The sequence below is a fragment of the Malania oleifera genome, chromosome 11 (genome assembly GCF_029873635.1).
Source record: "Malania oleifera isolate guangnan ecotype guangnan chromosome 11, ASM2987363v1, whole genome shotgun sequence".
Taxonomy (NCBI): domain Eukaryota; kingdom Viridiplantae; phylum Streptophyta; class Magnoliopsida; order Santalales; family Ximeniaceae; genus Malania; species Malania oleifera.
Window position 1 is genome coordinate 44966194 of NC_080427.1, and position 26697 is coordinate 44992890.

The 26697-nt window shown below is 36.4% G+C and overlaps 1 protein-coding gene across 6 annotated transcripts in view; it reads left to right on the plus strand.

Annotated features, from left to right (window-relative positions):
- Window positions 1-26697, plus strand: part of LOC131167720 (histone-lysine N-methyltransferase, H3 lysine-9 specific SUVH4) — a 176118-nt gene that overhangs the window by 54566 nt on the left and 94855 nt on the right. For all 6 annotated transcript variants that reach the window (XM_058126575.1, XM_058126578.1, XM_058126577.1 and 3 more), the window contains one exon: window positions 1790-1844. In XM_058126575.1, the coding sequence (XP_057982558.1) occupies window positions 1790-1844 (55 nt within the window). The remainder of the gene's footprint in view (window positions 1-1789; window positions 1845-26697) is intronic.

Consider the following 26697-nt stretch of genomic DNA (forward strand, 5'->3'; position numbering starts at 1 on the left):
ATCGCCTCCATCTTTACTACTTTCCAGAACGACCTGCCTCTACGATCTGAAACATGGATGACCATCTGCAACTATTTCACCCAAATCTTTTCGTAACTCCTTTGCCAAGTCACAGAAAACAGTCACGAAGCTTCGTCATCCTCACCTTTTGCTCCGCCGGGAATGAACACAGTAAACCTCGTACTTTTTCTGCCCAACCCTAACTCTAGGAACTTTGCCACTTTCGTCCACCTAGTCGACAGCCAATAATTTGTAATACCCTTGCAAAAACTCTAAAAACCTCTCTCCATCTGATCAAAAACCAACAACCCTTCGACAAACCACGAAATAGCCTCTTTCAATAACCTAACCCATTTGTGACGAACAACGTTCTTCTTGACCATGAGTAGAGATGAACTTCCCTCACCCTTGTCCTAATGGAGGTCGAAGGATTTCCCGTTGATCTGAATTGGTCGGCTTGTCATAACCTAAACCAATCTTTATTGCAGCCAATGCACGACAGGGGGAAAAGAATAGTATCGTGAGGGGGAGAGAGAAACAAATAGGGCTATCCTAGCACACTAACACCATTGAGTCGATACCTATCATTCCGTTGGTATCACTTTCAAAAACAAAAAGCCGAGATGAAAACTGAAAACCAGAAACAAAAGCTAAAAACTGAAAATTAACTACCTCTTTGGTTAGTATTTTCAAAACTAAAATAAAGCAAGAACCTAATTGAACTCATTCATCTTTGCCCTTGAGTCAAATAACAAATTGAAAATAAGATTAAAATAATAAAATGAGAAAAATGTAAACTAAATATATTCTAGGAAGAAATTGTAATCAGTTGTAATATTTTATGTAGTTATTATATTTTTAAATATTTTTTTTGGCATTTTGAGAACAATCCTATCATAAATGACAATTGAAAAATGCTAAAAAATGATTTTTAAAATGATTTATAATTTTTTTTCATGTTTTAGAAATTTAATATATATTTATTTTAATTATATTTTATTTTCAGTCATTTTATGTTGTGTAGTTTGAATGACCTAATTCATAAAAGTCAATTTTGGATATGCATCTGAAACGTGGCTATCACAGGTAATGTAGTAACAGACCACTGTTGACTGCAAAATCAATACGTGAGCATGATAACCTTTAGATGGAGCAATTCCTAGCCACCACATGCCTTTTTGGATCACTTTGGTATTTGGTATTTACCATTTGGAATGAAACTGTAAATACTGATACAGTCATACATTTGACTTAAATAATGCTTCATTTTAGGATTCAGTTCTTTTTATCCAGTTCTCTTTCAATTTGTCTTGTTCCAAGCATGGGTGTTCCTTTCAGTTACATTCTTCTACAGTGAGTGCCTAGTGCTATGGTAGGTGGGGTCTGTGTTTTCCTTCTTCAATTACTTATCCGATATCAACACGTGCTCAACCGTCTTCACCTGTTATTATAATGCTATCTGAATATGCCACCAACATGGCCATAGTTATGTGATGGCAGGTGTGGCATGAACCGAGATTGTGGCCTCTTTTATCATTTGTATGACTTCCTGGTACAAAATCATTTGATGCAGAATCTCATACTGCACAAACGACTTAAAAAATGTTTGTATTATATCTACTAGGTCTGTGATTGAAAATTATAAAGCAGCATGACAAATTAGCAACTAAATCTTTTTCTTATTAATGCCAACACAGAATGATGTGGTTCATAGTTTAAGCGTATGATGTTGTCAACTTTTGCCACTAAATATTATGATATTCTGTTTTTTATTTAAATATTGTGGCAGATGATTGAAACCAATTCGATATTGTACCCTGCAAAACAATTTGGTCCCATTCCAGGTTAGTAGCTTGTATGTACTCTCCTTAAAATTTTTCCTTTTGAATAAATCTTCAGTTTCTGATGCGGTAATTAACGTGTTCTTGAAGCATGGTGATAGTCTGCATAACAATGGTAGTAGTTGTGGCCATCATGAATGTAATGTAACTAGCAGCAGATACTGCTTGTGTGAATTAGTTTTTTGCATTAGCAAATTTGCAAACAAAATATGGATTAAATGTTTTGTTTTATTATTAATTTTTGATAGAAAGAGAAATTCATTAACAAGAAAGAGCAGAATTTACATCAAGATGGAGGAAAGGGGTCCTCCTAATGAAATAAGAAAACCAAAAGTATTACAAGAACGCTCCCTTCCAGTTCCTTTGTAGTTGTCACAAAAGTAAACCTTGAAAGAATCCAAAAGAATGAGCTGAAAAAGACCTGCGGAAAACCACTCTATCCCAAAGGATGCAAGGAGGGTTTGATTTGCGAATAAAAATCCTTGCCTTCCTTTCTGTCCAAAGAGTTCAATGAAGAGCAAAGATAGCACATCTCCAGAGGATCTTCGTTCCTTACTTCTCCCAAAGCCTCCTTAACACGCATTTAGAAAAGCTTCAACTGTCAAAACAACAAAAAAGAAAGCTGCTTAGCCATCCTACAATGTAGGAACAAATGGTCGATAGTTTTATTTAAGTTTTTGGGATAGAAAAAGATTTAAATACTTAGGGCCTGTTTAGTTGTGGAAAACAATTTTCTATTCCATTTTAGATTTCCAAAGAATTACAAAAAAGCCTGCATATTTTTCAGTTTTGCAACATTTATAAAGAAAATTGTTGAGCAATAAAATTTTTGGCACTATCCACTGGCAGAAAATAATTTTATTTTCCTTTTCGATTTTTTCAAGTAATTACAAAAATGCGAGCTTGTTGTCTAATTTTCTAGATTTTTATAGGAAAATTGGAAAAATACTTTTTTATTATTGTCTAAATTTCTGAATTCTTATATAATCTTTTGAAAATTAGGCAGTCATTTTTGTAATTATTTGGAAATCTCGAAATGAAAACTGAAATAAGTGATCTGGATGAGGCCAGACTAGGCACTGGGGCTAACGGTGCTGGGATTCACTTGTCTAAGGAAGGAGATATTGCTAAATCTGGAGAGGAGAGACCAGAGGAAGATCAGATGGGAGGTACCCACGATACTAAGTGTCTGCAGGGTGGAAATTTGCTGTTGATGAATGCGGTTTATTTGCAGTGCTGTGGGAGAAGCTTGGGTTTGTCCAGCGTCGGTGGAAGGAATGTTGGCTATTTCTTTTGAGGGTTTTGGAAGAAGAAAGGATAGGATTGTTCTTTGGAAGTGCTGAGGGGTTTATGGTTGGAGTGTAATGCATGGATTTTTTCAGGGGAAAAATTTGAATTGGTGGCTGGTTTGGGAAAAGATACATTACTTGGCCTCTTTATGGTGCATTGTCTTTGAATGCTTTAAGGGAAGGAGCTTTTCAGAAATTCAGTGAGAATGGGAATTTTTCGCTTTGATATCGCAAAGTATTTATTTGATTTTTAGTTCCTTTTTTCTAGATTTTTCTAGAATTTTTAAGGGAAATGCCTTATTCTCGAAATTCTTCTCTTTTAATGAGATCTCTTCTTTTTCTATTCAAAAAAAAAAAAAGAAAAAAAAAATGAATGCTCTTTCTGCTCTTAGTAAAAGAGATGGTAAGAGTTTGGTGAAGGATTGCAGCAATGCTTTTGATTGAAAATATTATCCTTGTTTAATGTGCTTTCTCATTGCTGAATCTGCTGATATCTGCCCTAAGGGATGTGGCACAGTCTCAGGTTGTTGCTGGTTTGGATGAGAGTTCATGTCTTGGTTTAGAAGATGATGTGGGCTGTATGTGTGATTCTGGGTTAGGTTTATTGGCAGATCAGCCAAAGACTCTGGATTTCAAGGGGGAAGATAACTTGTTAACTTTAAAAGTTATGGTTTTGAAACTGATTATGATGACCCCACACTTGTGGAAGATGATGGCTTGTTGATACTTTTGAGTGATCTTATCTCCTATTTGGGGAGTGGGTGGGGTGAACGTTGAAGGGTGGAAGTTCCTTTGAAGGCTTTGATGACTTCTAAGGTTCATTCCTACTTGGTCTATTCATACTCTTAATACTGTTTGCCTAGGGAGAAGTCCATTGAGGGAGATGCATTTGTGTTTATTGCTTAAGGAGGGAGGGTTTGAGAGAGACTAGCTTAAACTCCTTGAGGACATGGCTTAAAGTAGTGAGACCTTTAGTGAAAGAGGTGAAGGTTGGGATTAAGTTCAAGAAACTATGACAACAACAACAACAAAACCAAGCATTAAGTCCCACTAGGTGGGGTCGGCTATTTGAATCCTTTTCCACCAATTTATGCAATCATGGACCATTTCTTTTGAAAGATTTAGGACTATTAAATCCTTACTCACTATCTCCTTCCAAGTTATTTTAGGTTTACCGTTTACCCCTACCCCTTCTACTGCTCCCCACAATAACTAACTCACTGTTCCTCATTGGTGCACTATGCTGTCTACATTGCATGTGTCCATACAATTTGAGTTGTGCCTCCCTTATCTTGTCTTCCATAGGAGCTACACCTAACTTACTGTGAATATGTTCATTTCTTAATTTATATTTTAGTGTTATACCACTCATCTAAGCATTCTCATCTCGACAACTCTTACTTTTTGGATATTCTGTTTCTTCGTTGCCCAACATTTTGATCCATATAACATAGCTGGTCTTATAGCCGTCCTATAAAACTTTCCTTTTAATTTTAAGGGTATTCTACGATTTCAAAACTCACTTGAAGCGCTTCTCCATTTTACCCAACCTGCTTTAACTTTATGTATTACATCATCTTCAATTTCTCATTCAGCTTGCATGATAGATTCAAGGTATCAAAATCTATAAGTGCTATTTATTTCATCATCATCAAGTTTAACTTTGTGTCTAATATTCCTCTCACTATTACTGAAATTATATTTCATATATTCTGTCTTATTTCTACTTATCCTAAAGCCTCTAGATTCCAAAACTTCTCTCCATAATTCTAACTCCGCCTCTAGTTTCATCAATTAATACAATATCATCTGCAAACAACATTCACCATGGAATCTCATTTTGAATACTCTTAGTCAGTTAGTTTATCAATAAAGTAAAAAGATAAAGGCTCAAAGCAAATCCTTGATGTACACCTATGGTGATTGGAAATTAATTAGTTTCTTCATCTATAGTCCTTACATTAGTCATTACTTCATCATACATATCCTTAATGACATCAGTATACCTACTACATGCACCATTTTTTTTCTAAAACCCACCATAGAATTTCCCTAGGTATCCTATCATATGCTTTCTCTAGGTCAATAAATACCATATGCAAGTCTCTCTTCTTTTCTTTAAATTTTTCCATTAATCTTCTTAAAAAATATATAGCTTCTATGGTAGATCTCCCATGCATAACACCAAATTGATTTTCTGAGACCTTCGTTTCTAACCTTATCTTTGTTCAACTACCCTTTCTCACAGTTTCATCGTATGACTCATAAGTTTAATTCCACGAGAGTTATTACAATTTTGAATATCTCATTGATTTTTATATATAGGTATTAAAGTGTTTTTCCTTCGTTCATATGGCATTTTCTTAGTTTTTATAATTGTATTAAATAAATTAGTTAACCATATAATTCTGTTATCACCTAAACATTTCTAAACTTCAATTAGGATGTTATCCGTTCCTATAGCTATCTCATTTTTCATCCTTTTTAGTGCAAACTTAACTTCGTTAACTCTAATTTTGCGAATAAATCTCATAATTTTAGCCTTTTCCTCATTTTTCAAATCTAAGTCTAACTCTTTTATTTGGTTTTCATTAAACAACTTACTAAAGTAACTTCACCATCTTTCTTTAATGTCTTCATCATCCTTACTTTTTATACATTTTACATTTCCTAAGTCCTTACTCTTTCTTTCTCTAGCTTTAGCAAGTTTAAATATATCTCTTTCCCCTTCTTTTGTATCTAATCTATCATACAAACTATTAAATGATTTATATTTAGCTTCAGTAGTGACTTTATTTTTGCATCTTTTCTTGCCTTCTTATACTTTTCAAAGTTGTATATGCTTCTACATTTTTGTCACGTTTTATACCAAATTCTTTTTTTCTTTATGACTTTTTCAACATCTTTTTCCCACCACCAACTTTCTTTTCTATTCGAGAATCTTCCCCTTGATTCACCTAAAATCTCTTTTGCTATCTTTTTAATAGAGCTAGCTAATCTACTCCAAAGAGTATTTGTATCTATCCCATCCTCTATAGTCCAATCCCCATCTTTATCATTTTGCCTTTAAATTTTATTATATTTTTTCCCTTTAGGTTCCACCACCTAGTTTTTTTTTGACGGAACCCCAATTTTATTGATTGACCTCGTTTCCGCAGTCTCTCGTGGGATCATATCAAAGCCTAGTTTCCGCACTCTCTCATCTACAGGTAGACATTGGAACATGGCTTTTCACATACACAACGATACTTTCTTAAGAAGTAGTTTGTGCTAGACCAACTCCATCCACGGGCACTGCTCCCCTTTAATTCTTATAACCTCCCATGCCAAGGTGGTTGAAAATTTTCCATTTATGGAAGGCTTCCAAACATGGTTTTAAATTGCAGTAGCGGGTAGCGTAACGTAAAGGTAAAGGGTGTAACGGGAAGCAGGAGTAGCGGATGTTACATAGTGGGTAGCGGGTGTAACAGCCGTGAATTTTTTTGAAGCACGCACAACCTTGTGCATATTAGCGTACTTGCTTGTTTTAAGCATTTAGCCCTTCTTAGAAAGAGTTTTAGTGTATTTTGGTTCTTTTAGTTCGAGTAACTAAGTTATTTGGTAAGGGCAACAAGTTTACATTTGTTTTAAACCACCATTGATAGAAAAATTACGTGTGTGTGCGTATTTATATTTCTCGTTGTTCTTATCAATGATAAATTCTTATGTGTGCTTAATTAATTAATAAAACTAAATACATTATACACTCCATTAATCTATTAGACACATAAGACATACGAATAATATAAATATAAATTAGGTAGGAAAAAAAGAAGGTTGAAGTTGAGATAAATTTCACATTACTTATATTATCAAAATAAAATATTTTCCTAACAAGTTAGTATTTTTAAATTGTTAATTAATGCATCTATTATGAGTATTTAAAGAAATAGTAAATTTTGTATCATTGTCATCCTCATTATCATCTTTTCCCCCTATTGCAACTTGGTATATTGAGAATGATATATGAAACGGGGGGAAAAAGTGAGAAGAAAATGTAAGAAATAAAGTAAATTTTTGGTGTAACAATCCTGTAACGGTTATGTAACAGCCTTAGCGGCCTTTACATAACGATTACAGTCCGTAAGGGCCGCTACGGCCGTGATTTCTCTTCCCACCGATTTCGCAGTGTGTAAGTGTTTCGATAACCCAAAAAACCGTTATGTAACGGTTGCGGCCGTTATTTAAAACCATGCTTCCAAATAAACACATTAAGCCTCGCTTTGTGCTTTATAGACGAAGTCAAAATCTCATCCGTTTTAGGGACTCCTACCAATTTTTTCAGCACATCGGAGTCCCAATTCTTATACTCCCAGCAGTCTTAAATCTTTAACTCAGGATGTTGGATTGTGTAAGAAGATTCAGCAAGAGGACCACTGCTGAACCACTTGTCAAACCAAAAAGAAGCTTTTTCATATGCAATTTACCCTTTACTGATAAAAAAAAGAAAAGAAGCTTTTCCTTCTCTAATCTTCACATAAACATTCTCATATACCTTTGGAAAAACCTTCAAGATTGTCTTTCAAAATTGAGAGCCCGCAGGAGTAGAAATGGTTGAAGCCATGTGATTTGATTTAACATATTTAGCCTTAAAAAGAATCTTTGAATGTCATTAAGGTCCCTTATGCCAACACCCCCTTCATCTAAGGGTTTACAAACCTTTGACCATTCACACCATTTCATTTTCGTCGTACCATTACTCTCCCCCCCGAGAAAAGAAGAGAGAATGAAATTAATATTTCTGATCACCACCAAAGGGACTGAAAGAACCGATAGCGTATGTGTCTCCATGCATGATAAACATGCCGAATATGGATGAGACGACTTCCCTACGACAACAACCTCATCTTCCAACTGACCACCTTATTTTGAATTTTTGAGACCAACAGTTCAAGCATTCTAGCAATAAGGCGTCCAGGATTCAAAGGTGCCCCAAGTTACATCGCTGGAAATTTTCCTTCTGCAAAACCCGTCAATTGAAATCATGGTATTAAATAACGGCTGTTACGTAGCGTAACAGCCGTTACGTAACGGAAAAACAGGTCGCCGATACCGTTACAGGCCGCATTAGCGGCGAGCCAAAAATTCACATGGGTAACGGCTGTTATGGAAATGTAATGGCCCGTAACGGCTGTTACACTGACGTTACGGGAATGTAACGTCCGTTACGGCACGTTACGGCCGACAGCCCCTTACAGCGTACCTTATCTCCTCGAATCTGTTCCACTTTGTGCGTCTCTCCTTTGTCTGATATCGTCATTTGAATCCTCCAAAGTCCGAAGAACCGAAAAGTAGCTTTGAGCCTTCGAACCCTTACATCTGTCATCTGCAAGTTGAGTTCAGTTCCCTCTTCACTTGAATCACTCTTCGATTCTTGAACTCCTTCGTACGTACAGCTTCGATCTACTGATCTGAAGCTTCGAAATCCCTAAAACCCCCAAAATTTGCTTCGTACAACTTTGTCTCCCTCAATCCGTCATTTGTCTCCTTCGTCCAAGAACCCAAAAATCAGCAAGCCTTCGATTCCTCCATTCGAAGCCTTTGATTCCTCTAAAATTTGGAGGCCTGCAGGTTGCAGCTGCAGCAGGCCAGCAGTTCTCTCGCAGTCGCGGGCTCGCAGCTTCCGTGGGAGTGGGAGTCGGGAGTGGGTATTGGGTAAGTGGTAACTGGGTAGTGGGTGGTGGCCAGTGGGTATGTAATATGTATGTTGTTTTATTATTTCAATTTATGCTTTATTGCTTAATAATTTATTCTGTTTTATTATTTCAATTTATGCTTTATTGCTTTATATAAATTGTAAATTTCATTTCATTTAATTAGTATATAAATTGTAAATTTCAGTTTTAAATTTAGTTTGTTTTATAATTTCAATTTATAGTTTATATAAATTATAAATTTCAGTTTATTTAATTACTAATTAGTATATAAATTGTAAATTTTGTTTTATAATTTCAGTTTATAAATATAATTAGTATATAAATTTAGTTTATTTATTATTTAATTAGAATACAAATTAACAATTGTAAATTAGTAATGATTGTATAAGTAGAATTTATTAATTAAAATAAAAAAAATAGTATAAAGTTTTTAAAATATAAAATTTATAGAGTTACTTAGACTCTTAGAGAGTTAGAACCTAGAAATTAGAATTTAGAAACTTAGAGTACAGATTTAGTAAAAAAATATTAACTAATATTCTACATATTTTTTTTTTTTAATACCTAAAAGTCCTTGACAATTAGTAATTTAATATTAGATCTACAATTTATAATAAATTTTAATTTGTACACAATTAGTCAAATCTCAGCTCTTAAGTGACTCAAGTTCAAGTCTATTACCATTTAAATAATTAAATTGTAAGATTTACAATTCCATCTTTATTTTGTTAAATTGTAAATTTTAAAGTATTGTAAATTATAAAAAAATATGTTTTTTTTTTTTTTTGTAAATAGCGCACTAAAATTAATATAAAAATTGTAATGCCTATTAAAAAATATTTGTAGGTTGAATGAAGACCTTTAAAATTCATTAAAAATCATGTATTAATGGATTTCATGCTTATTTTTCGATTTTGCCATGGTTGTGCATGCGTGAAAAAAATTCACGACCGTTACGCCCACTTCCCGTTATGTAACACCCGCATAACCCGCATTCCATGACACCCGTGACCGTTACGCGACATTACTTGCGATTGCGATTTCGAACCATGATTGAAATAGCCCTTTTTTTGTAAATGTTGATCTTATTGGACCAGAAGAGAGCTGATTTTTCCTTGTTGATTAATTGGCCAAACCAACTTTCATACAAATCCAACCTCTTCAAAAGCATCTTTAAGGATCTCCTTTCTCCATTTGGGAAAACAAGCAAGTCATCTGCATATAATAAATAAGAGATTAAAGGAGCTCCCCTCTGATGATGAAAATCTCCAATCCTACCTTCCTCAAATTTTTTTTTAATAGTCTAGAAAGAATTTCTTCAATGAAAATAAATAAAATATGGAGATAGAGGATCACATTGCCGAAGGCCCCGTTGAGACCTGAAAAAACGCCTATACGTACTATTCATCATGATCGAAAACCATGGGGTCTTAGCACATTCTGCGATTAATTTGCAAACTTTACTAGAGAAGCCAAAACCCTCCAAGACCCAAAGAAAAATCTCCAATCAACCCGATAATAAGCCTTAGCCATATCTGCTTTTAATACTACATTCCCCCCTTTGCTCTATCTACTGATTGAGTGAACCATTTCCCGCGCTAGAGTAATATTTTCAAAGATGCTTATACTAGGGAGAAAAGCCTCTCTTCGGATAGATAATTCTATTTAGGTAGTGCGTCAATCGGCCTACAATAATCTTTGAAAAAGTTTTGTAGCCGACAGAACAAAGCTAATTGATCTAAACATTTCAAAGCTTCTTGGATTCTTCACCTTAGGGATAAGAACAAAATAAGAAGTGAAAAATCTGGGGAGAGGCCCTCCACTAAAAAATTCCTTTGCAGCTTCCAACAAATCCTCTTTAACAAAGTCCCAACAAGATTTGTAAAAACTCAAAACATGAATTGGTGCCATCCAAACCTGTCACATAAAAGAAAGGAAATTTTCATGGAACTCCACATATTTTGATACTCGAAAGGAGGTGGTGTATATCTTGTCGAAGGATTTGAGAAATGTATACATAGGTTTGTGAACTGATGTCTTCCTTGCCAAGTATTCCGGACTAGCAGTTTGAAACAGATTAATGAACGACACATTCACAAGAGCCCGATCAAGCTTCGCTCATCTCCGTGTCGGACCGTCATGCCTATTAAACCAAGACATACACCCACCCCGGAACTTTAAATCAAGAACCCCTCAATTGTTCAAACAACTATTAAACTCCTCCATGGCAGCCAAAGGTCTAGGCTGCCCCCCAATTCGTTCCCCGTCTTCCCGTATAATGTTAAATTTCTCCACAATAAGCCAAGGATTCAGCCCTACTTTGAAAGCTTCCAAATCAGTTCAAAGACCCCTACGTTCATAAAAAGAGCATTTCGTATATACAAGGGTGATGAGCTCTTTTATCCCATTTAAGACCACCCATCCCGCGATCATTTGATCCGACATACTCACTACTTCAAAATCATCATGCTCATTCCACATTACCCACACTGTACCTCCCATTGCTTCATTCGAACAATAGTTAGGAAAATCTAAAAATTGTTCAAAACGAAACATAGTCCTCTTGCATGAACGGTTCCAAAATGGCCAACATAGATATCAAATATTTCCTAACCAAATTCTTCAAGCGTTTCTTTGACGTCCTTATGCCGCGCAAGTTCCACACCATCATTTTTTGTTCTCATAAATTAAGTCTTCCACGACGGGTAATAACCCGTTGGGACTGCCTCACTCCATTACTGGAAGCTTTTAGCAATGGAATTTTGGGTTGAGATAAATTACCTTTCGAATCATAGCATTTATTGGAAGCCAAACCATGTAATCTTCTCTCATTCTCATGCTCCAACTGAAATTGTTCTAGATCCAACCCCGTATTGGCAAACACTAATTGGTTTTCCTGTTCTTGAATTTCAGACACCAGGTTTAATTGATTACTCAAGTTATCTTGGGGCAGAATCAACTCCTCATCACGCCACCAAGCAACCTCCTCTTGACGTTTATTATATCCGAATGACTTTCTTGTTTTTGCTAATGGAGAAAGGAGATCTTTGAAGATGCTTTTGAAGACGTTGGTTTTGTATGAAAGTTGGTATGGCCAATTAATCAACAAGGAAAAATCAGCTTTCTTCTTGTCCAATAAGATCAACATTTCAAGAAGAAGGGGGCTATTTTGATTGGCAGGTTTTGCGGAAGGAAAATCTCCATTGATGTACCTTGGAGGACCTTTGATTCCTGGACGTGTTACTGCTAGAATGCTTGAACCGTAGGTCTCAAAAATTTGAAATAAGGTGACGAGTTGAAAGATGAGGTCGCTGTCTCAGGGAGGTCGTCTCATCCTTATTTGGCATGTCTTATCATGCATGGTGACACATACGCTAGTGGTTGTTTCAGTTCCTTTGGTGGTTATCAGAAATATAAATTTCATTCTCTCTTCTTTTCTCTGGGGAAAGAGTAATGGTAAGGTGAAAATGAAATGGTGTGTTTGGTCAAAGGTTTGTAAACCCTAAGATGAAGGGGGTGTTGGCATAAGGGACCTTAATGACGTTGAAAGATTTTTTTTAAGGCTAAATATGTTAAATCAGGTTACATGGCTTCAACCATTTCTACTCCTAAGGTTCTCGGTTTTGGTTGACAATCTTGAAGGTTTTTCCATAGGTATATGAGAATGTTTATGTGAAGATTAGAGAAGGAAAAATTTCTTTTGGGTTTGATAGTTGGTTGAGTAGTGGTCCTCTTGCCGAGTCTTCTTGTATGATTCAACATCTTGAGTTAAAGATTCAAGACTGCTGGGAGTTTGAGAATTGGGACTCCGATGTACTAAAAGGATTGGTGTGAGTCCCCAAAACGGATGAGATTTTGATGTCGTCTATAAAGCAAGCGGGGCCTCATGTGTTTATTTGGAAGCCTTTCATAAATGGAAAATTTTCAACCGTTTCGGCATGGAAGGTGATAAGAATTAAAAGGAAGCAGTCCCCGTGGATGGAATGGGTTTTGACGCAAACTACTTCCTAAGAAAGTATCGCTGTGTATGTGGAAAGCCATGTTCCAATGTCTACCTGTAGATGAGAGAGTGCGGAAATTGAGATTTGATATGATCTCATGTTGCAATTGCTGCATCAATAAACAAGAGAAATCTCCTAATCATGTTCTGAGTACGGGATCCATCGCAAGTATGGTATGGAAGAGAGCAACGCCTGTCTTGGGAATTCTAAATTTTGACGTTGAACCATGGAGGGTGAAAATTAGTAGATGGTTCAGATGTGCCAAAAAATCAACTCAAAAAGGTACGATTATCGGGTTGTTACCTACTGTAATTTCTTGGAGACTATGGCTCAGACGTTGTAAAGCCCGCATGAAAGATAAGTATGAGATGGGGAATGCAATTTGGTTATCTGTGAGGTCTCATTCGTATGGATAAGTTGAGTATTGTAAGCCTTCGTCTTTTATTGACGTCATTTGGTTTTCCTTTGGTTTTTGTTTATGTTTGATTTGTTTTGTTTTAATTCCATGTAGGCATGTTTAGATTGGTTTATTTAGATTATTGTATTGGTTTTTTCTTTTTTTAATTATTGGTTTTGATGCTTAGGATGGTTTTATAGTTTATATGTAAATCCCATGTGTCTTGCTTGTTACCTCGGTTTTCCTCCGCCATAAGCGAGGGCTATCAATACAATTGGCGTTACATAAAAAAAAAAATAGTGTTCTTCTCTCTTAGAGCAAGTATTCATTATACTAAAATCATATGAATTATGATATAGCAAAGTCTAAGATCATCTCTCCCCGGGCTCATTTTTGTCTCTATATCCATATCCTCTATGTATCCTCTTGTAACTTTTATTATCCCTTCAAACATGTCCATTCAGATCTCCTCCTATAAATATTTTCTCAGTCCTTGGTATGCTTTGTATAATACTATCCATATCTTTCCAAAATTGTCTCTTTGATTTTCTGCTAAGCCGACTTGAGTAGCATAAGCACTAATTATATTTATTATCTCATGGCCTAATACCATATTGATTTTTATAATTCTATCCCTACTCTGTTTACATCTACAACGCTATCTTTTAAGTTTTTGTCTACAATATTCCTACTCCATTCTTATGTTTTTCTTTTCCAGTGTACCAAAGTTTAAATCATGATTTATCAATTTCTCTAGCTTTCTCCCCCACCCAATTAGCTTCTTGAAGGCTAATTATATTAATTCTTCTTCTAATCATTGTGTGCACAATTTCCATGCTTTTACCCGTAAGTGCCCTGTTTTCCAAGTTGCTAATCTAATCCTAGTTTCTTGAACTAACTTCTTTACCTACCCATTTCTAGAATGATCTAGGAATCCTCGCATATTACCCGTACCCAGGCGCTGACACGGTGTGTCGCTTTGGGTTGACGAACTAGCCCACCCTCGCCCACTTTTCACTACACTCGGGTGGTACAAGCGCGACGTGTCGCTTGTAGGGGACGCCCCAACATATATTCACTAAGGATTCATATCATGGTGATCTAACAAATTTTACTCTGGCTGTTAGCTACCTAATGCAACCGTCCTCCTTTACCCGCGCTTGGGATCGGCTATGTGTGGAAAAGATAGGACAGTAGGTGCATCACAGGCGGAGTTTTCAAGGAACTATGACAGTAAAATGAAAAAAAAAAGGTTCCAAAAGAACATAAATGTTAGATTACTACTTTATCTAAAAGTTTAAGCTGTTAGGTTGTGGGTCAACAATGTATATCAAACTTTAGTATTCTCTCACATGTGCAATCTGATAGCATGTGGAGAGATAAACACACAATAAATAATACCCATAACAAGGAATATAATATTTTTTTAAATACCACACAATAAACGCTGGCAAGGAGAATGGGACCCAAGACCTCCTTGTAACCAGGTCTGTTACCATTTTAGGTTACCACTTAAAGGCTTAAGCTATTAGGTGTCGGGAACAATGTATATCAAGCTTTACAATAAATATTTAGCATCTTCTACCAATTGGGGGAGTGGGGAGCGTGTAGTGATGGGAGGGGGAGGAGTTAAATTATGAAGATCTTCACTTGGAATGTTTGGGTTCTAGGGGATTTTAGGAAGAGCTGTTTGATTAGGATTTTTTTATTTATTAGACAATCCCCTCATTTTGTGTCCTTTTTTTCTTTCCATAGAAACTAAGCTTGAGAGAATTGGTTTTTTTGAGGGTGGGGTGTGAGGATCATTTGGTTGGGTTGATGTAAGGACTGGGAATTTATTCCTTCTTAGGGTTCGGCTTGGGCATTCTTATCATGTGGGATACTTGTTCGATATCTAGAGTTGCAAAGTCTTGCTGGGTTCTTCTCCCTTTGTGAAAGGCAAGGGTCATTGGTTGGTTTCTTTTGTTTATGGGCAGTCTAGACCAACATACTCTTAGGACTGCTTTTTGGGATGCGCTATATGCTGTTTTTGGTTTTTGTTCCCCTGGGTAGAATATAGGCGGTGATTTCGTCGTTGTTAGGTTTCTTGGGAAGAAAAGGGGGTGGGGGACTCCTTTGAGCAGGTAGGAATTGATAGGTTCATTAGAGATTGTGGCTTGAGAGACATCCCATCTTGTGGCACTTTTCTTATAGTCTGCTGGTGGCGCTAGGGTTTTTAGGATTTTATTTTGTAGCAAGTGGGAGGATGAGTTCTCGAATCTCTTCCAAACTGCTTTATCTAGACCTGTGTGATCATTTTCCTATTTGGTTGGAGTCTAGCCGGGTTTTTTGGGGCCCAACTCATTCTTTGTTTTGAGAATATGTGGTTGCATCATTATCTTTTCCGTTTTGGTTAGGGATTTTTGGAGCGAGGATTTGACGAATGGGTGTGAAAAGTTTAGATTTACCAGGAAACTTAAACGTATTGAAAGATATTTTGAAAAAGTGGAACAGGGAGGTGTTTGGTGTTGTTACTTATTAGGGTTTGGAAGGCTAGCATTTTGGGTGATATATGTTACGTAGATAGGGAAGAAGAAGATGTTAGTCTCTTGGAGAGTGAGGAGTTTTAACATGTTTCATTGAAGAACGAGTTGGAAAGTTTGATTCTAAAGGAAGTAAGAAGTTGGTGACACAAGGATAAATTTAAATGGGTGATTCTAATTCATATATATATATTTTCACAGGTTAGCTATGTGGAAGAGGAGGAAGACCCTCATTAGGGAACTGGATGTGGGCAGTGTTGAGGTTATTTCAGATCCTTGTTTGATTTCATTTGAGATCACTGATTTTTTCTCTAATCTTTATATTGAGGAGGATGCTTATGGCCCTATGATTGAGGAGTTAGACTGGAGTCCCATTTCTGGGGATTAGATGTCTTGGTTGGAAGGACCTTTTGAGGAGGAGGAGGTGAGGGCTATGGTGCTCAAAATGGCTAGTGATAAGGCTTTGGGTCCAGATGAGTTTAGCATTTTTATTTATTTATTTTTTTTCATGATTATTTATAATGTGATTCAAGGGGAATTTGATATATATATTTTTTATATTTTTGGTTAAGAAGAGAAAAAATTTCATTGAAAGATTAGACATACAAGGTGGAGAATAAGGCATCCTCCTAGAAATAATCTGGAACAAATCGGAAAGGCAAAGCAGCGGAAATAGAACTAGAAAGAAAAAACAGAACAGAAAATCATGCCAGTGAGCGGAGCCAATCCTGTTGAATATCTGAGAAACTCACTCCTTTAACGTGCCCAGGCCAACACATCGAAGCAACACTAGGTAATGACTAATGAATTATCCAAACCAGCAAAAAATTCAACTCTTTCTCCAGAAAAATATGCGCATGGCGTTCCAACGACAAGCCTCACAACTCTGCAAAATATGCGCATTCTGGTAGTGCTGCCTGGTCCTTTCTCCTTCTAAAACCAAGCATAGGGAACTGCCAAAAAATCCTCCGTGTCTCTAGACAAACCCAAATTTCTCCCATTGAACAAAATAATTTGTTCCACATTTTCCAGGCAAAATCACAGTGCAGAAATAAATGAGATGCTGTTTTTGAACTGTTATGGCAAGGATTACAAACATCTAGAGAAAGTGCCTTCAACGGTCTCCTACTCTGCAATCTGTTATTGCTATGGACTCTATTAAGAACAACTAATGAGATAAAAGCCTTGGATTTTGGGGGGACTTTGGCCTTGCATATAGTTTTATTGAGTGGAAAAGAAGAATTTGAGCAGGTCAAGAGTTTGCACAAGGATTTGCATAAATACACCCTCAAAGGATCCTAAGACCAAGAACGAGTATTTGCTTCCAAAGAAATTTGATAGTTATTCAACAGTATCTATTAAGACTTGATATGTGTTGGTGGCCCACAACCTAGTGACTTAAGCTTAGGTAAAGTTGTATCCTAACATGGTATTAGAGTCGGCTATCAAGAGATCTTTGGTTCTACTCTCGTTGCCTACGTTAATTGTGTGGTATCTAAAAAATTATTGTGTATCTGTAATGGGTGTTTCTATTGTGCGCTTATCTCTCTATGTATTGTTGGGCTGTATGTGCGGGGGAGTGTTAAAGCTTGATATACATTGTTTGCCTACAACCTAATAGTTTAATCTTTTAGGTAAAGTCGTAATATAGCAATATCAACAAAGAAGAAAGCTCGTCCACTGTCCATCTCTCTATCATTGAGAGATCTTTGAAAATGAAAATTTCAAGAAGAAGAAAGACCACCACCGTCAATAATAAAAGCAGATGTAATGCTAATCTGCCATGAGCTCAAATGATATAGAAACAAGGAAAAGAGGCCGATAAAACAATTTTCCCTAACCAAAGCCCATTCCAAAAATGAATACAAGAATCCCCTCTCAACACATGCTTAGTATGGGGAATGAAGTGGGGACAAATTTGAGATATAGATCTCCATGGACTTTCCCAAGAACATCTAGATCCTAATTGGTACCCCATCGTTCTCATTCACCCCAAACCTACTTTTGATTACTTTGTGCCAAAGTGAAGACTCCTCTAAGGTAAATCGCCGAAGCCATTTATGATTTAGCTGGGAGAGTAGTGTTTTAAAGCACCAAATTTCCAAGGCCCAACCCACAATTCAATTTTGAATTGCACATGATATCCTAACTGACCAAAAGGTTCTTGTTACTCCCCATTTTAGACCAAACAAAGTCTCATAATTTTCTCAATCTTACTAGCATTCCCCACTGAAATCTTAAGATAGACAAATAATGCAATGAGATACAAGCAATGCAAGCTTGAATGAAATTAATTTTACCCCCAAGAGAAAAAGGAGCCCCCTTCAAGCTATCTAGATGCTTGGAGACCCTCTCCACAATAGGATCCCAAAAGTTCACTAACCTAGGATTCCCACCCCCACAAAAGGGACCCTTGGATAAGACAAGGGCCAATCCAAGGTACCACAACCAATGATTGAAGTCAACTCTCTAATTTGATGAGTAGACATGTTAATAGCAGCAAGACCACTTCCCTGAAATTTTGAACGAATTTTTATTGGAATGGGATTTTGAGTATGGGCATTAATTTCACTTTCATTACTTTGGGGCCTGATAAGTGTAGATCTATCAGGATCGCTGATTTTAGACCTATTAGATTTGTTTCTAGTCTATATAAAATTATTGAAGTGCTAGTTAATGGGCTGATTGTTGTGTTTGATAATATTATTTTTAAGGCTCAAAGTGGGTTTGTGGGGAGTAGGTGGATTATGGATGCTATTTTGGTTGCCCATAGTGGAGGACGTTTGAAGAGGTAGGGAGGAGAGGATTATTCTTAAATTGGATTTGGAAAATGAGCATGATAGGGTTAGTTGGAATTTATTGGATAAGGTATTTGTTAGGCGGCGTTCTTGGATGAGGAATTGCATGCCCAATTTTTTCTTTTTTCTTGTAATAAATACAACAACAACAACAATAACAAGCCTAAGTCCCCACTAGGTGGGGCGGCTGCATGAATCCTTTTCCATCAATTCACCTGATCGGGAACATTTTCTTCCTTTAACTTAAGGGCTATGAAATCCTTCCTCACTACCTCATTTCAAGTTATTTTAGGTCTACGTGCACCTCTTTTATTGCTAGAAACAATAACTAACTAATTCCTCACAGGTGCACTACTAGGTCTGTATTTCAAATTGCCCAAACCATCAAGGCCACCCCTCTTTCTTGTTTTCAAATGGTGCTGTGCCTAGTTTATTGTGTATTTGTTCATTCCTTATTTTATTTTTTAATATTATACTACTTACCCACCTTAACATTCACATTTTGGTAACTTTTACTTCTATGCATGTTGTTTCTTAGTTGGTCAACATTTTGATTTGTAAAACATGGCTCACCTTTTAGCCGTCTTATAGAAATTTCCTTTTTATTTCAAGGGAACATGCCTGACACAAATGTTATACTACTTACCCACCTTAAAATTCGCATTTTGGCAACTTTTACTTCTATGCATGCTATTTCTTAGTTGGTCAACATTTTGATTCGTAAAACATGGCTCACCTTATAGCCTTCTTATAGAAATTTCCTTTTAATTTTAAGGGAACATGCTTGACACACTCCTCCATTTTACTCATCCTACTTTAACTCTATGCATCACATCTTCTTCAATTTCTCTGTCCGTTTGCATAATAGATCCAAGATAAAGAAATCTACTTGTGCTATTATTATCTTAGTCAGTGTTTTAAAATGCGAGTGCATAAGGCAAGGCGTAAGCCTTAAGGCGTTGAGGCATAAGCCGTTTGGGAAATTAATTTTTTATTTAAAAATTATATAAATATATTATACATACTAAAATTAATATGAATTTTATTAAATAATTAAAATAAAGTAGGTTTTTAAATTTTACTTCTAAAAAATAAGTCTAAAGTCAACTGGTTGTTTGGGTATTTGCCGATGAATTAAAGGACCATTGCCACGTGCCCATCCAAAGCTTAAATATTTTATTCCAAACATTGCATTTGTTGGTTAAAGAAGTGGACTTAGTCAGCTCACCTCTTGTCTCTCTCTCTCTCTCTCTCTCTCTCATTCTTATAACTCCGAATGGAATAATTGTGAGAGAAGCCGAGATCACTTGAGAAGAAAATGCGTAGACCCAGAGAAGATTTGAGGTTGGTCGAGAGATGACAACCTAGTTGTTGTGTTGGAGGAATCTCGTTGGAGAGACAACTTAGTTGTCATGTTGGAGGAATCTCTTCGGATAGACAATAACCTAATCGTCGTGTTGGAGGAATCTCGTCGAAGTGACAACAACCCATGATCGTGATGCTTGATTGGCTGAAGAGAATCCACAACCTAGTCTTCGTGTTGAAGGAGTTCGTTAGAGAAGATTGATCAAGGGAAGGAGAGTATTCTTCGAGGGAAGTTGCATTTCTATAACTTGCATGTATGGGTTCCGAAATGCGTACTCCTTTTTTGTAGATGCGCCAAATGCAAATTTTTTTTTGCTGATGCCTACGCCCAACTCCAAAATGCGTACGCATTTTGGGACTTTGCCTTTTACCCTACACCTTGGGGTGTTCAAACTTCAAAACGTATCAAGGCTCGCCTTGAGGCGCGCCTTAGAAATGCCTTTTAAATCACTGATTATGATTCTCAAGTTTAATATTATATCCTATACTCCTTTTTTTTTTTTCTACTAAAATTACATTTTATATATTGTCTTATTCCTACTATCCTAATAACTCAAACTCTAAATCTGTTCTCCAAAGTTCTAACTTTGATTCTACTCCCTACTTTGATCAATCAAGACAATATCATCTGCAAACAACATGTTGGAGAGTTTCAAAATTTATCCTGTCAACTCTCCTTGATTATAGGAGAAATTTCTGTAATTATGTAAATAATCTTAGGAGATATTCTAGGATATATTCTTAGGAGATATTCTAGGAGATTTGTTAGCAATTGTCATTCCTTCCTTTTTTCTATACTTTCCTTTTAGATTATCGTTGTAGTCTATAAGACATTTAGATTGTACCTAATTTTACAATAATAAGAAATACTATTTCAATTCTTCTCCACTTCTAGATGGTATTCGATCCTGGTTTTCTTTTCCTTTTGGCAGTTATAGCATCTAAATCCTAGGCCTCACTGCCTTAACTCTGTTCAGCCTCCATTATGTCTGAAATTTCCGAAACTTCCACCATGGCCAGACCTGAACTTATGGTCAACACCAAAACTAAAACCAAGGTAACCTTTACCGAACCTTATTCAGCCCAAATCACAAATATCCGTCTCAATGAAGCCAACTTCTTGAGATGGTCTCAATCAATTCGAATATATATCCGCGGGAAAGGTAAGATTGGGTACCCTACTGGTGAAACCAAGGCCCCTGACAGAGCAGACCCATCGTATGCTATGTGGGATGCTGAAAATTCCATGATTATGGCTTGGCTTATGAATGCAATGGATGAAGATATTAGTGCTAATTACATGTGCTATCTTATTGCAAAAGAACTTTGGGATAATGTTAGTCAGATGTATTCTGACCTTGGAAATTATTCCCAGATTTATGAATTGCGGCAAAAAATTGGCGAGACCCAACAAGGGTAAGATAGTGTGACTAAGTATTTCAATGTCCTTAGGGGACTGTTGCAGGACTTGGATCTATTCATGATTATGAATGGACGAGCCCTGATGATTGCAACTACAACAAGAAGATGGTGGAAAATGCAAGAATTTTCAAATTCTTGGCTGGACTCAATGTTGAGTTTGATGAGGTCAAGGGGAGGATTCTTGGTAGACAACCTTTGCCTCCAATCGGAGGGGTATTTTCTGAAGTGAGACGTGAAGATTGTCGTTGGAATGTTATGCTAAAGAAAAAAAGGGCTGATGGAACAGTTGAGAACTCGACTTTGGTTTCTGCTAATCCTACTGTTTTGGCTGCTGCTAATGCCTTTCTACAACGGTCATATCCCAATAAAAAATCTCGAGTATGGTGTGACTATTGTAATATGCCACGCTATACCCGAGAAACCTACTAGAAACTACATGGAAAACCAGCAAATTGGAAGAGCAGTAAACCTGGACCTGGAAACAACCAAGTGATTGCTAGAGAAAATGGTGCCTAGACCAATGTTCTAAATTCAGAGCAGATGGTTCAGCTTCTTCAATTGCTAAAATCCAAACTGATATTCGGTACTTCTATTGGTTCCTTGGCCCAAACAGTTAATATGTCGAGTGCCTATTCCAGCTCTTTAGACTTTGCACCATGGATTATTGATTCAGGTGCATCCGATCATATGATTAGTATATCTCAATTGTTTCAATCTTATTATCCTTGTCCAGGTAATAAAAAGGTTAGGATTGCTGATGGGAGTCTTTCATCCATTGCAGGAGTAGGTTCAATTAGAGTTTCCGGGAAAATAGAATTAAAATATGTCCTTCATGTTCCTAAACTTACTTGCAATCTTTTGTTTGTTAGTAGATTATCCCATGATTCTAACTGTTGTATCATATTATTTGATTCTCACTGTGAATTTCAGGACCAGAACTCGGGGGCGATGATTGGCAATGCTAGGATGATCAATGGCTTTTATTATTTTGATAATACCCTATTCATCAATAAACAAGCTCAGGGTTTGAGTGGTAGTAGTAGTTCAATCCTTGTGCGCGATCAAATAATGGTTTGGCATCTTATATTAGGGCATCCTAGTTTTTCTTATTTAAAATATTAGTTGCCTAATCTGTTTAAAAATTTGAATTGTACTTCTCTTTATTGTGACGTGTCATTTATCAAAAATCATTGAGTTCCTTATATTTCAAAAGACTATCGTGCATCAAAACCTTTTTATTGATTCATAGTGATGTTTGGGGTCCATCTAACGTTGCTACCTTATTTGCAAAAAAATGGTTTGTGACTTTTATAGATGATCAAACTTGGATTTTTTTGGGTATATCCGATGAATGGAAAATCTGAAGTGGAAATATTATTCAAGAATTTTTATAGCATGATCGAAAACTAATTTCACACAAAAATAAGCATACTTTGTACGGATAATGGTACAAAATATTCCATTAAGTTTTGGGAAATTTTTTGAAAGAAAGAGGGATTCAACATCAATCCACTTGTCGTAACACCCCACAACAAAATGGCATCGCTGAAAGATAAAATCGTCATTTACTTGAGGTTGCATAGGTTATAATGTTTTCAATGCATATTCCCAAATATTTGTGGGCGGATGCTATTCTAACTGCTTGTTACCCCGTGTGCTGCAGTATATCACTCCTTTGGCATGCCTAAAAAACCTTTGTTGATAATAGAATAATTTCTGATCTACCTCTAAAAGTATTTAGATGCACTGTTTTTGTTCATATTCCAGCTCACCTTAGATCTAAACTTGATCCTAGGGCTAAAATGTGTGTTTCTTGGATATGCTCCCAATAAGAGAGGGTATAAATGTTTGAATCCAAAAACAAAAAAAATTCACATCAGTATGGATGTCATTTTTGTTGAAAATCAGTTTTATTTTAACCAAACTATTCTTCAGGGGGAGAAAGAGAGTAGTGAAGATCAGTTTTGGCAAACTTATATGCCAATGCCTAATGTTTTCCTTGACATTGACATCCCTATATAAAACATTCAAGGAATTGAAATTTTAAAAAGTGAAAAAAATGGAAATCCCAATCTGTCTGTACAAAGCATAAGGGAATCACAAACAGGGGGAGAATTGCTATAGAATAATCCCTCTTTTGAGCTTCGTGTTTATAATAGAGGCAGGTATCGTTCTAATACTAAGGATCGTCCCACAATTTCAGAGCAGAATCAATCATCACCTCCAAAACCTGGTCATTTGGAAATCCCAGGTAGTCCTTCTACTACACTTCCAGTTGATCAATCTACTAACCTTGATGTACCTATAGCCATTAGGAAAGGAGTTAGAACCTGTACTACACACCCGATGGCCAAATATTTATCATACCATAGACTCTCTCATAATCATATGGCCTTTACATCCAATATTTCTCACCTATTTGATCCAAGGACCATTTAGGAAGCTATGGATCATCCGGATTGGAAATTAGCAGTTCTTGAAGAGATGAAAGCACTACGGAACAACAGTACTTGAGAAATTATTGATTTGCCAAAGGAAAAGAAAACTATGGGTTGCAAATGGGTGTTTACAGTTAAATGCAAGGCCGACTGCAATATAGAGAGATATAAGGCAAGACTCGTTGCAAAAGAGTTTACACAAACATGCGGAATTGACTATCATGAAACTTTTGCTCCAGTGGCCAAGATAAACTCAATCCGAGTGTTTCTCTCCTTATCTATACATTTTAACTGGCCTTTACACCAGTTGGATGTAAAGAATGCCTTTTTTAATGGAGATGTAGAGGATGAAGTGTTTATGGAATTACCACTAGGTTTTGAAAGTAATCTTGGCAGAGATAAGGTTTGTAAACTGAAAAAATCATTGTATGGACTCCAGCAATCTTCAAGAGCTTGGTTTGAACGCTTTGGGAAGGCTGTAAAGGGTCATGGTTACAGCCATGGTCAAGCTGATCACACCATGTTTTATAAGCACTCAAGTGAAGGGAAGGTTGCTATTCTAATTGTCTATGTTGACGATATTATTTTGACAGGTAATGACAGCAAAAAACTTGAGAAATTAAGACAGATGCCTGCTAATGAATTTGAGATTAAAGACTTGGGTGACTTGGAAGTATTTTCTCGGTATGGAATTTGCAAGGTCAAGAAAAGGTATTTTTGTTTCACAAAGAAAATATGTGCTTGATGCTTGGAGAAATAGGTTTACTAGGGTATAAAGCAATTGAGACACCTATAGAGCCTAATCTTAAACTACAACCTGCCAAGCTTGAGGAAGTAACCAATAGAGACCAGTAGCAAAGATTGGTTGGAAGACTAATTTATCTATCACATACACGTCCTGACATAGCCTTTGCTGTCAGTATGGTAAGCCAATTCATGCACTCACCAGGGCCTGATCACTTTGATGCAGTTTATAGAATCCTGAGATATTTAAGGGAACTCCAGGAAAAGGTATATTGTTTGAAGACCATAGACATCTACAAGTTGAGGTATACACTGATGCAGATTAGGCTAGGAGTATAACTGATCAAAGATCAACTTCTAGTTATTGTGCCTTTGTTGGTGGAAATTTGGTTACATGGTGAAGAAAAAAACAAAATGTGGTAGCTAGGAGTAGTGTCGAGGCATAATTTAGAGCAGTTGCTCATGGAGTTTGTGAAGTGTTGTGGATTAAAAAATTATTGGAAGAATTGAAAGTCACTTATTCGCTACCTATGAGACTGTATTGCGATAACAAATCTTCCATAGCCATTGCTCACAATCCAGTGCTTCATGATAGAACAAAACATGTTGAGGTCGACATGCATTTTGTAAAGGAGAAGCTGGATAATGGACTGATTTGTTTACCTTATAGCTCTACTACTAAACAAGTAGCAGATATACTTACAAAAGGACTACCTAATAAGCAATTTGAAAATTTGATCGGTAAGCTGGCTATGGAAGACATCTTCAAACCAGCTTGACGGGGAGTGTTGGAAAATTTCAAAATTTATCCAGTCAACTCTCCTTGATTATAGGAGAAATTTTTGTAATTATGTAAATCTACTTTCCTTGATTATGGGATAAATTTCTGTAATTATGTAAATTGTCTTAGGATATATTCTAGGATATATTCTTAGAAGATATTCTAGGAGATTTGTTAGCAATTGTCATTCCTTCGTATTTTCTATTCTTTCCTTTTAGATTATCCTTGTAGTCTACAAGGCATTTAGATTGTACCTAATTTTGCAATAATAAGAAATACTATTTCAATTCTTCTCCACTTCAGACAACATACACCTAGGGATCTTGTTTTGGATATTCCTAATTAGTTCATCAATTACTAGAGCAAAACGATAAGGACTTAAAGTAGACCCTTGATGTACACCTATTGTTATTGAAAATTCTTTAGATTCCCCTCCTTTAGTCCTAACTCTTAGTTGTTATTCTGTCATACATGTTTTTAATGTTCTCAACATATATACAATAGATTCCCTTCTTTTCTAGAACCCCCACCAAAGAACTTTCCTAGGTGCTCTGTCATAGGCTTTCTCTAGGTTAATAGGGTCTTAAGGGTTTGGTGAAATGTTGAGAAATGGGGAGGGAGGGGGTGGTTGGGTCTTAAGTTACCAATGATACTATGTACTCTTTTGGGCGATCTCAATTATTCTTTTTTGAACATTTTGAGCATTCTTCATCTGTTTGAGCATGCTTCAAGGCTTAAAATTAACTTGGGGACTTAAAATTAACTTGGGTAGGAGTGGTATTTTTTCTATTAATCTAAGCGCCAATGGAGTTCGAAGTTGGCTGTATTAACGGGTTGTGGTATTTTGGATTGACGCTTGTATTATTTAAGGTTTGTGTGGTGATCTTCGGATAGGGTGCTTTTGGGATTTAGCCATGGGGAGGGTGTAGCGGTAGATGGGTGGAAAAGCACATTATTTTCTCTAAGGTGGTGTGGGTATAAGTTGGATGGCTTGGCTCTTGGAAATTTGGTGTCTAGAAGCACTGCTGTCTTGGCTAAATGTCTTTTGGCCATTCTTGCTAGAGGATTCCTCTCTTTGGCATAGAGCCATTAAAAGTTGGTTAGGATTGCATTTGTGGTTGGGATTCTAGCTCGGAATTTAGGTTTATACCCTTGATGATAATAATAAGTTTGTTTTGGCTGAGGGTTCTTGTATTTGTTTTTAGGAAGATATTTGAATGGCAAATGTTGTGTTGTCCGCTTCTTTTCCTCGTCTTTATCATTTAAGTCCAGAGCATAGTTCGATTATTTCTTTCGTATTGGTTTCAGATGGTTCCTTGTCGTGGTGTAATTTTCATTTTTGCAAACCTATAAATGATAGGGATGCGAATGTGCTCTCTTCTTTGTTGTTAGTGTTGGATAAT